Source organism: Malania oleifera, chromosome 5 (assembly GCF_029873635.1).
Source record: "Malania oleifera isolate guangnan ecotype guangnan chromosome 5, ASM2987363v1, whole genome shotgun sequence".
Taxonomy (NCBI): Eukaryota; Viridiplantae; Streptophyta; class Magnoliopsida; order Santalales; family Ximeniaceae; genus Malania; species Malania oleifera.
Window position 1 is genome coordinate 31,575,297 of NC_080421.1, and position 17,495 is coordinate 31,592,791.

Here is a 17,495-nt window from a genome sequence, read left to right on the forward strand (position 1 = left end):
TTTTTTTTAAATTGTACGACTAAACAAACTCTTTGTTTTTCACTTTTTTTTTAATGCTGTACAAATCTAGCATGAAAAAGTAAAAAATAAGTTAAATTGTAATTCTTTGAAAAACTAAAATTAAAAATTAAAAAACATTCTCCACATGCCTTAATAATTTTATTTTTTATTTCTATTTTTTCAAATACTTAAAAAAAATGTCACCTAGTTTTTTGTTTTCCAAATTTGTACTGAAAAAAGTGGAAAATTTTCTTTTCTTATTTTTTTTTATTAAAACCTAAATACTAAAAATTAATATTTTTATAATTATTTAAAAGTATAAACAAAAAATAAAAATTATTCTCCATAACTACAAAGACCCTAATCTTTTCACAGCCTGAGCAAACTGTACACCTAGCATGGCAGCAAAAAGATCATGCTGAACAGGGAAGAAGAAGCATCGTAACAGTGGGAGATAAAAAATAAAAAATTGGAGAGCTATTTAGGGTCAATCGATAATAAACCAAAGATGAAGACATTAGTAATAGTAGGTTAGTGATGGAATAATTTAAGATGGAATTGTGGGACCCACTGTGGTGGGGTATACACATTCTCAAATCGTATCCCTTCCTCCCCCTTATATATTTATGTGCTCTCCCAGTTTTTTCTAGCTCGGAGGCAAGTTTGAAGCACCTCATTCATTAACTTCTTCTTTGCCCCCAACTACTGCCACCACCACCACTACCGCCGCGACCACCGCCGCCGCCCCCGCCGCCGGAAGTAGCCACTCACCCAGTTCTTAGACAATAACACCCGCGTCCATCCTAAACTGCATAAAACCAAAATCAGAGCATATAAATACCGATCGCAACTGCCAGCCGCCCGCCAAAGATGTCGGAGCCCAACGAGCCGGCTGTCCTTGCGTACCCCCCGCAGCCCAATTCTTCACAAACAATACTACAGCTCAGCTTGTATCCCATAACTTTGAGGGTCTCTCTCTCTCTCAAAATAAATATTTCCGTTTATATATACCTAGTTTTTTGAAATATTAATATATATATATTTATATTTATATTTATATGCACCGTCGATTATTTAAAAGATGCATCATAACATATATTAAATGTAATCATCTTCCTAGCTAGCTAGTTATCAAGGGGAGACTTCCTCGGTTAATCAAAAAAAATAAAAAAAAGGAACAGGCTAGTATTATGGTGTGGGGCATTCTTGTGCTGATTTTCTTATATTTTGATTCCTTGCAGTTCGAGGAAGTGGTGTACAAGGTGAAATTGGAGGAGAAGGGGGGGTGCTGGGGCAGCACTACATGGAGCGCCACCAAAGAGAAGCCAATACTAAATGGGATAACCGGCATGGTCTGCCCCGGAGAGATACTGGCCATGCTGGGCCCCTCCGGCAGCGGCAAAACCACCCTCCTCACCGCCCTCGCTGGCCGCCTCTCCGGCAAGCTCTCCGGAAAGATCACCTATAACAGCCACCCATTCTCCGGTTCCATCAAACGCCGAACCGGCTTCGTCACCCAGGACGACGTTCTCTACCCGCACCTCACCGTGACTGAGACACTCCTCTTCACCGCCTTCCTACGACTGCCCAACAGCCTCACCCAGGACGAAAAGGCCCGGCACGTGGAGCGAGTCATTGCAGAGTTAGGCCTCAGTCGGTGCCGGAACAGCCTGATCGGGGGACCGCTCGTTCGCGGGGTGTCGGGCGGGGAGAAGAAGAGGGTGAGCATAGGCCAGGAAATGCTGATCAACCCTAGCTTGCTTCTGCTGGACGAACCGACATCCGGGTTGGACTCGACCACGGCTCAGCGGATCATGACCACGGTGAAGCGGCTCGCAGGCGGTGGCCGGACCGTCGTCACCACCATACACCAGCCGTCGAGCCGGCTCTACCACATGTTTGACAAGATAGTGTTGCTGTCTGAGGGCAGCCCCGTATACTGTGGCCCTGCAGCGACTGCCATGGAGTATTTCTCCTCCATTGGCTTCTCAACCTCCATCACCATCAATCCAGCTGATCTCTTACTCGATCTTGCTAACGGTAATTATACTTTCTTTTGTCGGAATTAGTTATTATGTCTTTCTTCTTTCATTGAGAAATTTAAACTGAAAAAAGTCGTCAAATGAGGGACAGGAGCAGGTGTCCTCTCTTCATATAATTTGATTAATTTCCTCCATGGATCCTTTCTTTCACATGAAACAGAGATCATATGAGTAGCCCTACACAAAGTGGTACTTTGGTTAGATGATTGTAACTTTGCATAAAAGAAGAATAATTTTGATACCCCATGCACTACCCCACCCACACACAACTCCCCTTTAACTGTACGTGACAAACTTTTGTTTCTCCCCTTAGCCATACTTCAAATGTCATCATCCCAATTCCTCCTCCCCCCTCCCCTCCCCGCCCACCCCCCACCCCCCCCCCCCCCCCAAAAAAAAGGAACAAAAAAAAAAAAGAAGGAAATTTCTGGGTATGCCAAAATATGGAAAATTGATTCTTTGAAATAATGGACATTCCACTTTTCATGAGAATGAAAATTGAAATTTTCAGGGATCAGCCCGGATTCGAAGAACGGAGTGACGAACCAGAACGAGAGCACAGAAGAGGAGCAAAAGTCAGTGAAGAAAGCTCTAATGTCCGCTTATGAGAAGAACATATCAACAAGGCTCAAGGCCGAGCTCTGCAGCTCTGATGTGATCAGTAGCTACAATAACTGTAGTACAAAAGATGCTTACGCAAGTAAGAAAGCATTAATATTCACTTTTACATTTGCTTTTGTTAATTTGCTTATAATTTTGTTCAGCTAAAGTATTCTGGGCGGTTATATACATGTATATATAAAATTAATTAGGTGGGCGTGTGGTTGCATGTTTAGGGATTGAAGGGCAATGGGGAGAGCAGTGGTGCACAGGGTGGTGGCATCAGTTCAAGGTGTTGATACAGAGGGGAATGAGGGAGCGTAGGTTTGAAGCGTTCAACAAGCTACGAATCTTCCAAGTCATTAGCGTTGCTGTACTTGGTGGACTTCTATGGTGGCATACCCCTACATCCCACATTGAAGACCGGGTGAGAATTTCTTATCATACTCCTCTCTCTCTCTCTCTCTCTGTATATACATATATATGGGGGGTTTTAAACTTTTACATGACATACGGTACAGCCACTGAAAAGCAATGTTTTAATGACATTAATAGGACAGTGGGACTTGAGCAATGATCCACTGGATTAGTGATCAGATTAGATTACTTTAGATTTTTTTTTTTTTATTATTTATTTTTTAGTTTTATACGCTTTGTTTTCATTGATTTTGCATACTTTGTGGGAAGATTGATTAAGTGATATTCATTTTCATTTAATTTTATATACATTTATTAAAGGTTGAGTTAATTTTTTTATATTTTTAATTATTATATATATATATATATATATATATAAAACTATAAATACCTATGGCAATTAAACGTTTAAACTTATTATATGGTGATATATGATAAATAATTTTTTTTCTTTATTAAAAGTTTAGGAATTCAAATCTCTAATTTTTTTTTTTTTTTTAATGAGGGATAGTCTATTGTGTTAGGTCCAACTAAGGCATATTATTGAAGTGAAATCAAGTTGCGTAGACCTAGAAATTAGTCAAAATTATCGATTCTTATTTCTGACATTTTTCCAAAATCTACTACCTACAAAACCAACCTTAGAGAATCTACCTTGTAACTGAATTTCTCAAACTTGCCTTTGAAACTTGTGACAAGTTATATGTGATAAAAATATTTGAACTTTAAAAAAAAAAATTTAATGCAAGTATTGACAAGTTTTAGTTTAAGAATTTCAAACTTGTGAACCCAAAATTTAGAACTTGTAAATATAACTAGTTCATGAAATTGATCATGAGTTTTATAACTACAAATTAAATTTAGGAACCATCTTAAAACAAATAAAGTTAATTTGACTAGTAAGTTTTAGGTTTCAATTTTTTAAAACTAGCCTTAGGCAACTTTGAGATTTTGAATACAAAACCTACTCATCCTCATTTGTAGGACAAGGATTCATGGTGTGACTTCAACTACAGCTATGTGATTGAGTTCAATTCAATCTCTACCAATTTAATTGTGTGGTGCAAAGTTGGATACACCATAGATGTATCATTGAGCTATCTAAATAGGTCAAAATTTCTCTCTTTAAGGGAGGTATAAAAGTTCATCCACTCTATGCTTACGGCACGACACGTGTCTCTTATGATTGATCAAATAATTCATGAGGTATGCACGCGTCATTAGTCATAGCTAAGTATGATGTAAATAAAAATGTTAAATAAGCTGCAATAAAAATCTAATCACATCATATTTGGGGAAAAAAAAACATGGATAATTTTTTTTTGCATATAGTTGGTTTCTAACAAAAACGTCACAATCAAAACAATGACATCCATTCGAAATGGTGGTGTCCGCTTTATCCAAATGGCGTACCTTCATTGAGACCAGACTACCATGGAATGTACCTAGGAAACTTTACCTTGTCCTGGCTATATGGAGTTGGACATCTAGTAACCCATATATGATTTTGACATCATTCAAATGTACGCCACATTTCAAAGTTTCATAACAAACATCTAGGGGGCAAAAAAAAAAAAAAAACTATGTACATAGATATATGCATGCATGCATGCATGCATACATACATACATACATACATACTAACCAATTGTTGCTCCAACAAAATGCAGATTGCCTTGATCTTCTTCTTCTCTGTTTTCTGGGGCTTCTACCCACTCTACAATGCTGTTTTCACATTTCCACAAGAACGAAGAATGTTGATGAAGGAAAGATCATCTGGGATGTATCGCCTTTCCTCCTACTTCCTGGCCAGGACCTTCGGAGACTTGCCTCTGGAGCTTGCACTCCCAACAGCCTTCGTCATCATAATATACTGGATGGGAGGGCTCAAACCTGATCCCGCAACATTCATACTCTCCCTTCTCGTTGTACTCTTCAATGTCCTCGTCGCGCAGAGCCTCGGCTTGGCATTCGGTGCCATGCTTATGGACATAAAACAGGCCACTACTCTAGCTTCTGTCACAACTCTAGTCTTCCTCATAGCTGGGGGATACTACGTTCAACAGATCCCTCCCTTCATAGTTTGGCTTAAGTATTTGAGCTATAGCTACTATTGTTATAAGCTTCTTCTCGGAGTTCAGTACAGTGAGAATGACTATTATGAGTGCTCAAAGGGAGTGATGTGCCGGGTTGTTGATTTTCCGGGTGTCAGATCAGTTGGGATAAACCATTTGTGGGTGGATGTGGGCATTATGGCCTTGATGTTGGTGGGCTATCGGTTGGTTGCATACTTAGCATTGTGCCGGGTGCAGATGAGGTGATTTTAGATGGCTAGAACGAGGAACATTTCCACCAAGAAGGCAGTTCAAACTTGGAAGAGTATTAGGATTTTTGGGTTCTTCAATTGAGTAATAATGTTAGCTTTAGATGGAAATCATGTCGGGTTTTGAACTGAGCAATCAGTTCAGAATTTTGATGTGCTACCTTTTAGCTGATGGCATAGACAATACTAACTTGGAATTTGGAAGAAGTTCAATTTTTCTGCAAAAATACCCCACAACATCCTGGAATAAACTTGCGAAATACACACACATTTACATTTAAGCCAATAATTTGAACAGCTAATAGAAGCAATACTGCAATACCACCAAACCTTACAATCACTTCATGATCCAAGATGTTGACATGTAATAGACCCAATGCACATTTTTTTCAAAAAATTAATAATAAAAACTGGAACATCCGCCAATGTGGATCTTGAATGGTTCGGCTGCAATGCCTAAAACATAAAGCACACCGGGAAAGAATTTTCTAATTTTTCAGACTAAATTGCATTGGAGAAGAGAAAATGAGAATGAGGAAAATGTGCAATTCGTTTTTTTTTTTTTTTTTGAGAGAGAGAGAGAGAGAGAGATCAAACAGCAGAAGCTGACTTTGAAGCCCACTATACTTTTCTGCAGAACCAGATTCTGAATCCGCGTGGGGCATCTAGAGTCGAGCGTTGCGTTTATTTAATAGCTTCCTGATCAACAAGAAGAAAGACAGCACTCATCAGAAAAACAACTGGGGGAGCACATGATAGTGATAATAAAAAAGAGAAAAACAAGACAGAGCACAGGCTTTTCGTTATGTTTCTTTTTTGGTAATATTCTATTTTTCTTAATAAATAGGGAGCGAGAGATTTGGATTCCACCTGTTTGATTTAATCTTCTGGTCAAGATGGAGCTTTTGGGGCTTGTGAGACATCCACGAGCACCCCACTAACATTGTGCCAATCATGTGAGATTCTTCTCCCAGCCAACTTGAAAAATAATGATTAAGGTAATGATTGAAAAAAGGAACAAAGGTGCACCACAAATTAATAATTAATATCTTCATCAAAATGTGATCTACTAGTTATTAGTATTAGTCAAGTATGCATAATTTCTGCTAAGATGAGACTTGATCTCCCCCCCCCCACCAAAAAAATAATGTTTGCGCGCAACTGCGCATGCATATTAATTTTTGCTGGGTTAAAGGCTAGAGAGTGGAGAGATCAGAGCATAGAAAAGGCAAACCCTAATCCTAATGGACAAAATCATCCACAGAAAAAATTTTTGAAGGCACTAACTGATGGGAGGAGGTCACCCACGTGGTAGTGTAGACACTAAAGATCAATGAAGCTTGGTGGACGCCCATGCACTAAGCAAGAAAATGACACCCAAAATCCTTGTCATTTCCTACTTAACTTGAGTAGAATGCACCATCCACAGTGCCACACCAAACTTCTCTGCTTGAACTAATAGAAAAGACAAGAAAATTTTCATACTCATCCTTTTAAGACAAGAAAATAAAGCTGTTTGAATGATCAAGGAACACTGGAATGGCCAGTACTGACAAGTGATTTGAGCGTACACAGAGGAATGCAAAAACAAACAAGCCTTGACCATTTGAGAACACAGATTGAGATAATTTTCATTGATGGTAGCAAACATACTTCAGGGGCCCATTTAACTTTCATTCTTATTAAAACACCCCAGTGTTATTTAACGAAAGACAGCAGGACTTTTTCAGCAAAATCCATGGATGCACATTTGCAATCAAATTCACAATTGAGTCTTAAAGTGAGGAACAAAAATTCTTTGATTCAATAATAATCAAATTCATTGGTCCATTTGCTTCTTCCGTAAATCGAGCTTTTTGATCCACATGCCTTGATTCCAGAGAAAATAGTCCATAGCCATGGAGAAAACAGCACCAGCATGAAATTTTTCTCTCTTTCAAATTCAAAAGTAATCAGAGCAGTCTTTTATGTAACAATTCGATGTTTTATGATAACAATTTTCAATTGATTTGGTTACTCTAATAAGAGACTTAAACAAATATGGCATATATAAATAAATTAGTTCACAAAGTTACCATAACCATCTCTCTTTCTTTTCGTTTAATTAAATGAAGGTTAAGAAGATGCCTACATAAGCTTGAAAAAGGAATACAACTCTGATATTTTGTCACTATGTCAATTACGAGCATTCTAGAACCAGTTTCAATCCATGGAGAAGATCAAGAGGATTTTCAGTTCTTTAGAGCAAAAAATAACCTCTGATCCTAGAAGCATTGTCATAGTTTTAAATTCCTTTGAGCAGGAGGTGATCAGGTAAGTTAGAATTGTTCTGACAGCTATTAACAAGTTACAATGCAGTAAGCAGTTGGGCTGTATGAATTATTTTGTACAGGAGTATTTTAAGACAACCAAAAAATAAAACCAAAGAGGATGTTATACAGGGCAAATGAACAATCAAAGTTGGAAAGAACAACCGGATTATAAAGAATGAGAACACATCAAAAATAAGAAATAACAAAATTGAAGGGAACCAGCAAAACTGATCACAATGTAGAGAGCAGAAAATCACCTATTTCCTATATGGATATTCAATCTATCTATTTTTGCCTGTTGTCAAAATAAATTTGACAAGCAGTGGAAATAAAAGTACCACAAAAGTCGAACTACAATTATCTCCAAACTTGTCAAATCAATTCAAATTTTTACTTGAGTATCATGAATATCCATCAAATGATGAGGTTAAATGATCATACTTTTTTTTTTTTTTTTTGGATTACGCACCGGGTATCCACGCGTCCGTTTTACGGTCCACGTGACTAATCCTGCGCCCCTTGAAGTTGACCCTACAACTCCAAAGGGAGGGTAAATTCAGGAGTCCAGGGCGGAAACGAGCTTAAGAGGGTTTGAACACCTGACCTCGTGACAATATGTTGGAATATCCCAAAAACTAGCTTATATAAAACCAAACATAATGCAGGTGTTCTATGCTACCTTCGAGAGAAACAATAGAGAAAGAGGCCTTTTTCGTCAACAAAACTATCCATTTGGGGTTCAACTCAAGCTTCCCCATTCTATTACCATTGTCATTGCTTCATTTCAATCCCTTGCAATTTGCATGAATTTCCTAAACTGCGAGAAATATTGCGTGAAGCTGGAATCCAATCTCCTGATTGTATCTTGTAAGATGCCGTCAACATCCCTGGCATAATGCCAGAAACTTAAAGCCAATGGCTCATGCTTTGCTTTGTAAGAATCAGATATCATGGGCTTCAACAACTAAAGTTGAAAGGAATGCAGCTTTGTGATTACAAAAAAGTGATCCTCGACCCTTAAACAATGAAATTTGAACAATAAAAATCAAGAGGATTTTACAGGGGATGAAACAATTCCAAAAGAATTACACAAGTGATTTAAGTTCCGAAGTTTGTTTACCCACTGCACATATTGCCTCAAAAAATGAGAAAGAGACGGTCGGCCCCCAAAATCAGAAACATTCACCCAGATTATCAGTAAAGGAATGCTTTGATAATAATATATTTCAGAAGTGCAACTAGAACACACCACCACTATTACCTTGGGTAAAAAACAGAAAGTCTAATATGAAGTATTAGACTCACAAACTAATAAAAGTCCTCAGAAGAGATAAAATACAAAAAGAATTGACATTTCACGTGATGGAAAAGGCTTCTTCATAGTGAATGTCTTTCAAATGCGAAGAAGCCCTTTTCATCATCAACAAACCATTCATTTAGGGCTCAACTCAGGCTTCACCGTTCCATTACCATTCACATTACTTCACTCTAACAAGAATTTCCTGAACTTCAAGAAATATCACTGCAAAGTTGGAAAATATCTTGGTTGTATCTTCAAAGATCTCAACATTTATGTGAACTGTTGTCCTAAATCATCTATTCAAGAGAGGCAGACAATAAAAAACAAAAATTTTAATCGATAAAGTACAAAAAAGAACAATATTTCACGTAATGTTGAAACAAAATCGTGATGGGGTCCTCTTCAGCAAACAATCCCCAACAAAAACATTTTAATAGGCCATTTCCAGGCCCCATATTAGATAATTAGATCAAAAGGCATTACTCGGCAAGACTGTTTCCACAGTCAGAACACAAACTAGAATGGAGAAAGACTAATTCCTTCATTACAAGGCCTGGAAATTCATTGGCATCATGAGTTTTGAGCAGGTGGAATGTTTGATTCTTTGTATAATAATTCTAACATCAAACAATAAATGTTGATGCTGAGCATCTAGGTTTATTAACTTTCCAATTAACTTCACATATTGATGCTCATTTTCAAAATCAACCCAACATGTCAGGTCCATGGGAGTATCAGCTAGTCTAGTTCCCAATATATTAATCTCAGTCAGTATATTTACAACATAATTCCTCTAAATTCAAGCCTTTGCTACACCAAAAATCAAAGAGTTTTCAGATCCTTGCTTGAAATTGCTTTTGGGTCCAGAAATAAAACTTAGCATCTGCAATTTCACTCAATTCTCTACTTTTGAGTGGCATCATTTACGGAAACCACTCAAAGAGCGCCTGTCTCTTGCTTCCCAACAAAGATAAAGTCGTAATAGTAACATCATATGAAGCTAAAGGCAGAACTACTTTGCTAAACTTGTCAAATGTCCCAAATGTTAGGACCAGAAGAGTCCATAGGGGAGCTTAAGACACATAGGTGAACACCAACTTGACTAAAAAGCTTAAACTTATTGGGTCTTGGGCCCAACCATGTATATAAGTTGAAAGTAGAATAATATTCCCAAGAGGGGGGGTGAATTGGGTTATTTAAAAATTTTAAGTTCCTTTTAAATTTTTTGTTTAGTTCTCACAGCAAAACTTAAGTTAATCAATCAATTCTCAATCAACAACTAAAAACCGCAATTAGTTGAAAAATTAAACAATCCAATCAACCACACAATGATTTAAGATAACCAACACAAACACTTAAACAATCAAGATTTTTGCAACTCTTTGAAAGCTTTCAGTTTTTTTTGACAGCCCTGTAATTTGTATGCAAGCCCTGTTTTGGATTGATTTTTACTCCGTTCTCTTAATTAAGAATTCCGCAAATTAACCGACGTACTCCCTGGTGGGTTTCCGTAAATGGTTAATTGAAACATATTTTCTATAGATTAAGAGTCTTCTTTGAATTCAGTGTTTAAATTCTGCAACATGCACTTAGCATACACAAGAATATATATAGTGCAGAAATTAAAAGAGTAGGGTTGAGAAGAACATCAAGTTTTTTACGAGATTCGACTTTTCCCCAACCTACATCCTCTCCTTTAGCTAATACCACCAAAGGGTTCCACTAAATCAGTTCCTTTCCAGGCTGAACACTGCTGTTACAATCCCTCCTTCAATTAGGCTAGAGTGTGCCCCTCCAAACGATAACCCTCGCTTGGTACAACAATGATTCAAGGACCTGAACCGTCAATCAATCTACAAGAAAATATTCAAGAAAATTTGTACAAGAGATTTAAATCCTCTCTCTCTCTCTCTCTCTCTCTCTCTCTCTCTCTCTCTCTCTCTCTAGAACTCGAAAACACTCTCTCTATAACGCCCCAAAAATAATTATTACAAGAGGATGTAGTGATTTAAATAAATAAATAAGGTAATTAATTAAGTAATTAAATTATTTAAATAATTAATTAAAATCAATAATTATTATTAATTAAATATTATAATATCATATATTAATATAATATAATATATATGTATACATATACGTTAAAGGTTATTATTATTATTATTATGATTATTATCATATAAGTTAGTAAAGGAAAAGATCCTTTAGGAATGACATTTCTTGAAGAATCTACGCACCCCCCACCCCCCCGGCGGAGTGTATTTCCTGAAGAAGCTGCACTCCTTCTTCTGAGCGTCTCTGTCTCTTATCTTCATTCTCTCTCCCACTTCCTTCAATTTCTCGATTGATTTTCGCCTAATCGAAAATTAGAAAATACTGCTGGACTCCATTATCCACCACCGACATTTCTACTGGAACGGATTTGTCATAGAAGCAGCACAAGTACCATGTTATTGCTTTCGAATAGAGTTGTTGTTTTATTTGATTTGGGAGCAACCCTTTATTTTATATCTGCAAGTTTTGTGAAACTGTGTGGGGTTGAAACCGAAGTGATGGATGAGTGGTTGTCTGTGGCTACACCAACTAGAAGTGTGACGATACGTAGTACGATGTTAGGAAATTGTCCAGTGGTTATTCAAGGAAGGCTGCTACCAGTGAACCTAGTAGTGTACGACATGTGCATATTTGACGTCATACGGGGGATGGATCGGCTATTCTCTAGTTATGTGATGATTGATTATCGTAAGAAAGTAGTAGTGTTCAGACCTCCTGTGGAGCAAAAGTATGAGTTCATAGGATCGTGTGTGTGTTCGACATCACAAATTCTATTAGCTATATAGGTGAGAAAGTTACTTATGGACGGTTGTCAAGGGTACCTAGCTTGCGTGAAGGAACCACCTTGGGATGATCTAAAACTTGAAGATATCCGAGTGGTTAATGAATTTCTAGATGTATTTCCAGAAGACTTGCTTGGTATACTTCCTAATCAGGAGGTGGAGTTCGCTATTTAGTTGCTGCCAGGCAAGGCATCGATTTCTAAAGCTCCATACCAAATGGCTCCAACTGAACTTAGAGAGTTGAAGGAGCAGTTACAGGAACTACTGGAAAAAGGCTTTATCTGACCTAGTGTTTCACCCTGGGGAGCTCTAGTGTTGTTTGTAAAGAAGAAGGATGAATCAATGTGAATGTGCATTGATTACCGGGAGATCAACAAAGTAATAGTGAAGAACCGATACTCGTTGCCTTGTATAGATGATCTGTTTGACCAGCTACAGGGAATGCATGTCTTTTCGAACAAGGTTTTCCATGAGTACCTGGATCAGTTTGTAGTGGTATTCATTGATGATATTCTGGTATATTCTAAGAGTTCGGAAGAGCATGGAAACCATCTGAGGTTGGTACTTCAGGTTCTATAGGAGAAGAAGTTGTATGCTAAGCTGAAGAAATGTGAATTTTAATTGAATCGGGTCGTGTTTCTAGGCCATGTCGTGTCGAAGGGTGGTATCTCAATTGATCCAGGTAAGATAGAAGCAATGGTTAACTGGGTGAAACTGAAGAGTGTGCAGGATGTTCGGAGTTCCCTAGGACTGGCTGGGTATTACCGGCGGTTCATGGAGGGATTCTCTAAGTTATCTGGCCCTCTAACACGGTTGACGAGGAAGAGTGTGAGATTTGATTGGGATGTGTGCTGATGATGGTTTTATGATTTACAGCGACGCATCGTTGAAGGGTTTGGATGTGTGCTGATGCAACAAGGGAAAGTAATTGCTTATGTTTCTCAACAACTCAAGGTGTACGAGAAGAATTACCCTACGCACAATCTGGAGTTGGCGGCAGTAGTATATGCGTTGAATATCTGGAGACATTACTTATATGATCAACAATGTGAGATCTTCACGGACCACAAGAACCTCAAATAATTTTTCACACAAAAGGAGTTAAGCATAAGGTAGAGAAGGTGGCTCAAACTGATCAAAGACTACGATTGCACTATTAGCTATCACTCGGGGAAGGCTAACGTGGTAGCTGATGCGTTAAGCCGGAAGTCAGAGCATGCGTTAGTATCTGCAATAGTATGTATGCATTATATCAGACAGGATCTGAAAAGTCTTGGTGTGAAGTTGGTGGATGGTAATCATCAGGTTTTCATCGCTAACTTGGTGATCCAGCCGACCTTATTTAAGAGGATTAAAGTCGTGCAGGCTAATGATGCGAAGTTAGTTGAGGTTGTAGAGAAAGTGCAGCAAGGGTTAGCTACAAATTTTAACATCTCCAAGGGAGGTGTGCTAAGGTTTGGGACCAGACTATTTATTCCAAACGACAAGGGGATAAACAGGATGATCCTGGGGGAGGGGCATCGTTCTTTTTATATGGTACATCTGGGTAGTACGAAGATGTGGATTTGCGCGAATCTTTCTGGTGGAGTGGCATAAAAAGGGAGATTGCTCGGTTCGTGGAGCAATGTCTAACGTGTCAGTAGGTGAAAGCTGAACATCAAAGGCTGGTAGGGCCATTGAAGCCATTGAGTATTCCGGAGTGGAAATGGGAGCACATCTCCATGGACTTTGTCACTAGGTTACCACCAGCACTTCACGGGCAGAATGTCATCTGGGTAATCGTGGATAGGTTAACTAAATCTACTCACTTTATACCGATGAAGGTTAACTACTCTTTGAGTAGGCTAAGATTTGTACATGTAGGAGATAGTTAGAATGCACGGGGTACAGGTGTCCATTGTTTCAGATCGAGACCCGAGATTCACTTCTTGATTATAGAAGAGCTTATAAAAAGCACTAGAGACGAAGCTGACTTTCAGTACAACTTTCCACCCCCATATTGATGGGCAGTCAAAGAGGATAATACAGATCTTTGATGATATGTTATAGGCTGGTGTGTTAGATTTTGGCAATAGTTAGATTCAGTTTCTACCGTTAGTGGAATTTTCTTATAACAATAGCTTCCAGGCTAGTATCGGGATGACACCATTCAAGGCATTGTATGAGCGGAGGTGTCGGTCTCCTCTATATTGGGATGAGGTCAGTGAACGGCAGGTAATGGGGCCCAAACTCGTACAACAGGATTTTTAGAATGTCAAATTGATCAGGGATAGGATTAAATCAGTTCAGAGTCAGCAGAAGAGTTACGCGGATGTTCACTGTTGTGAGTTGGAATTTGAGGTTGGGAGTAAGATATTTTTGAGAATTGTTCCGATGAAAGGGGTGATGAGATTCAGAAGGAAAGGCAAGCTGAGCTTGAGGTATATTGGACCATTTGAGGTACTGAAATGAGTGGGTCCAATGGCCTACAGAATTGCACTACCCCCAGCACTCTCGAGGATCCACAATGTGTTTCACATATCCATGTTTAGGAGATACGTGCCGGATCCGTCGTATGTGATTAGTTACGAATCCTTAGAAATTGGGGATGATTTGGTGTATAAGGAGATACCTATTCAGATTCTAGACCGTAAAGTTTAGATGCTGCGTACCAAGGAGATACCATTAGTGAAGGTACTGTGGCAGAATCACGCAGTTGAGGAAGCTTAGTGGGAGCTAGAGATGGAAATACGCTGGAAATATCCACAGATGTTCTGAGTAGTAGCTTGGGTAGCAGGATCGGTATAGGTATGTATGTAATATTCAGTTATCATAGTAATGATGTGTGGTTAGTCTCTGAGAGAGTTTTGTAATATTGTGAGCTCCCGAGATGGTATGTATGTAACCACTATGTTCCTCCACCATAAGTAAGGGTACGTATGTATTTGGGACGGGGCTTCAGGCTCTTTCTAGAGTCGGGTATGCGTTGGGTATGTAGTTGAATTGGTAAATGAGAGATTACAAATTTTGAGGATGAAATTTTTATAAGGAAGGGAGGTTGTAAGAACCTGACCCCAGGTAGGTGTATTAAATAAATAAGAAAAGAGAAGGAAAATTAAAAAGGGTAAAAATTAGTCGGGCTCGTCGACAGGGCTTCCCTTCTCATCGACGAAGTCCCTTGTGCAGCTCGGTGACGAAGATCAATCGTTCGTCGACGAGGAGATGTCGAGAGATTTTGGGAAATCCTAAAATCTCAGGCTCGTCGACGAGTCCACCTTGGCGTCAACGAAGTCTCATGTACAGCTCGGCGACAAGTCTTAGTGGTTCATCAACGAGGAGATGCCAAGTGATTTTAGGAAATCCTGAAATCTCAGGCTCGTCGATGAGTCAACCATAACATCGACGAACTTCCTTTTGTGGCCCATCGACGAGGACGTCGTCTCGTCGATGAGTCTGGCCGAGTCAAAGGTCTATAAGTTGAATTTTCCATTTTTTCATGGTTAAGAAATCTAAATCCTCTCTCTCTCTCTCTCTCTCTCTCTCTCTCTCTCTCTCTCTCTCTCTCTCTAGAACTTGAAAACACACACTCTCTCTTTCTAGGATTTCAGGTCGTCTATTGCCGAAATCAACGATCTGACGTTACCACGTAGATGAGGAGGAGAATCTCTACATTTATAGCAGATTAGAAATTCATTTCAAGGACTTTCTAGTTTTGACCAAAAATCGAGGTAAGGGTCCAATTTCATTTTCATTTCGGTAGATCTGTGGAGAATAGTATTGTAAGGAAATATTGTTGTTTGTTGTTTAGGTTTTGGTACCTCAGTTCACTATTTTGGAGCCGTAGAGTTCGTTTTTTAATTTTCGGGTTAAGGTAAGGGGATTCTGTTTATATCAATCAGAATCGGTAAACATGTAGTTTACGATTGTATGTATGATTTGACTACTTATTTGGAAAAATCTATCAGGTGAAAATACGGAATTTTTGGGTTTTTATTTTGGGAAAATTTGGGGGGTTTCAATTATCATCTCTATTTTTGTTGGAAAATCGTATATTGTATAAAATTGTGATACTGAGACGGTCATACATATATTTGCATTAAACTATATTTTCGAATTGAAAACGATATGATTTGTTGTATACCAAATAAGTGTCGAATGAACTGTTGTATGTAAAATGTTCTAGGTTTTGTTAAATAGCCGTATTGGCTAATTATCGTAAGTTGAGAGGTATAGGAACATGAGTTCCAAATTGTTCCAAGTTTTGTGAAATGCCATGTCTCGGCTAATTACCGTGGGTGAGAGTGTCTGCCTCTATGTCTGAGGGTGTGAAATATAGCCTATTTATTCCAGTTGGTCACTGATGGGCGTGAGTTGACACTATATAGCAACGATATCTTTGTGGGGCTTTGGCTATTGCTAGGCTATCGGGTGCTCATATTAGTAGCGATATCTCTGTGGGGCTTCGGCTAATGCCAGGTTATCAGGTGCTTCGTGTAATGTATGTTTTGTATCATATGTACTAGAACTAGATTGTGAAAATACTGGAACTGTGTCGTGTTATGTTTTATGTAGAAATAACACATGTATGCCACAGACTAATATAACCTATTTTCTTCCTTACTGAGAGGTTTCTAACCCCGATTATACAAATTTTTTTCAGGTCCTTCGAGTTGCCATCACTAGCATTCTAGCGTTTGAGGGTGTGGGTTTCGGTTAGCTACGTATAGTACTTGAGTAAGTACTGAATTTTGTAACCAGAATGTCACTGTTAGGTTTTGTAGACATACGGGGTATGTACGGTATTTTGGAGTGTAGACTCTAGTTATGTATAAACTCTAGTATGGTACGTTGTATGTATTAGAAAGAAAATTTTCGCTGCGTAAGTCATGTATATGTATATGTATGTGAATGTGTATAGGGTGTACATGTACCCCACAGGGTCGAACCCTCATTCGGTGTAGTATCATGTATGTTTGAATTGATACAGAGACAGGTTAGGTTACTAAATTCCCACTTGGGGCCCATTTGCGGGTTCGAGGCATGATAGCAGTAGCCTGGTGCTTTTGGTCAGGCGCCTTTCTTGTTAAAACCCAGTTTAAAAACAAAGTCAGTAGGTTGGTAGACACTTGACAGAACCCAGTCAAGCTTCTCACATTACCTTGTTAGGCACCTGTCAGGGTCTAGGTAGTAGCCTGACGACCTTCTGTCTGTGTATTTTGAAATCATTTAATTTGGTAGCCTACTTACGATTCTAGTCAGGCTCCTGTCAAGACAAAATGTTGATTTTAAAATGATTTTTGTAAGAACTTTGTTTGCTTCTCAATTCTTGGAATTTCAATTTGTTTTCTAGAAAAATATGTTCCAAGATTTTAAGTTTTAGCTTTCTAGGTCTCTTGTTCCTAATGAGCTTCAAAAATAATTTCATATTTGAATATACTTGAAGTACTTACAAAGCTTGTCCTATTGACTCATTTATCTCTTCAATTCTTGAACTCCTTGAAATCTTGAGTTTATTACTTTGAGTTCTTTTAATTCTGAGCATTTTTGTTCTTCAAGCTTTCAATCTTGATCACCAATATTGATGTGAGCTTTCTAAACTATTCCTTGTGATCATATGCAGTATGCTAAGCTCCAATATTTATTTTTCCTGAAACATCACAGCTTTGAAATTTGATAACCTTACTT

General features: G+C 38.5%; 1 protein-coding gene across 1 annotated transcript; it reads left to right on the forward strand.

Moving 5' to 3' along the window:
- The first annotated feature begins 649 nt into the window (after window positions 1–649).
- LOC131154950 (ABC transporter G family member 14) lies at window positions 650–5,609 on the forward strand. The gene is made up of 5 exons (XM_058107797.1): window positions 650–969; window positions 1,242–2,040; window positions 2,554–2,742; window positions 2,879–3,069; window positions 4,730–5,609. The coding sequence occupies exons 1-5, from the start codon at window positions 871–873 to the stop codon at window positions 5,378–5,380; spliced, it is 1,929 nt and encodes a 642-aa protein (XP_057963780.1). The 5' UTR covers window positions 650–870; the 3' UTR covers window positions 5,381–5,609.
- Window positions 5,610–17,495: the final 11,886 nt, after the last annotated feature.

Bases quoted from the DNA above. Each gene is read 5' to 3' on its own strand.
- LOC131154950 (XM_058107797.1), top strand. From the start codon at position 871: ATGTCGGAGCCCAACGAGCCGGCTGTCCTTGCGTACCCCCCGCAGCCC. The intron at 2,041-2,553 runs GTAATTATACTT...TGAAATTTTCAG, and splicing joins CTTACTCGATCTTGCTAACG to GGATCAGCCCGGATTCGAAG. The intron at 3,070-4,729 runs GTGAGAATTTCT...AACAAAATGCAG, and splicing joins CATCCCACATTGAAGACCGG to ATTGCCTTGATCTTCTTCTT.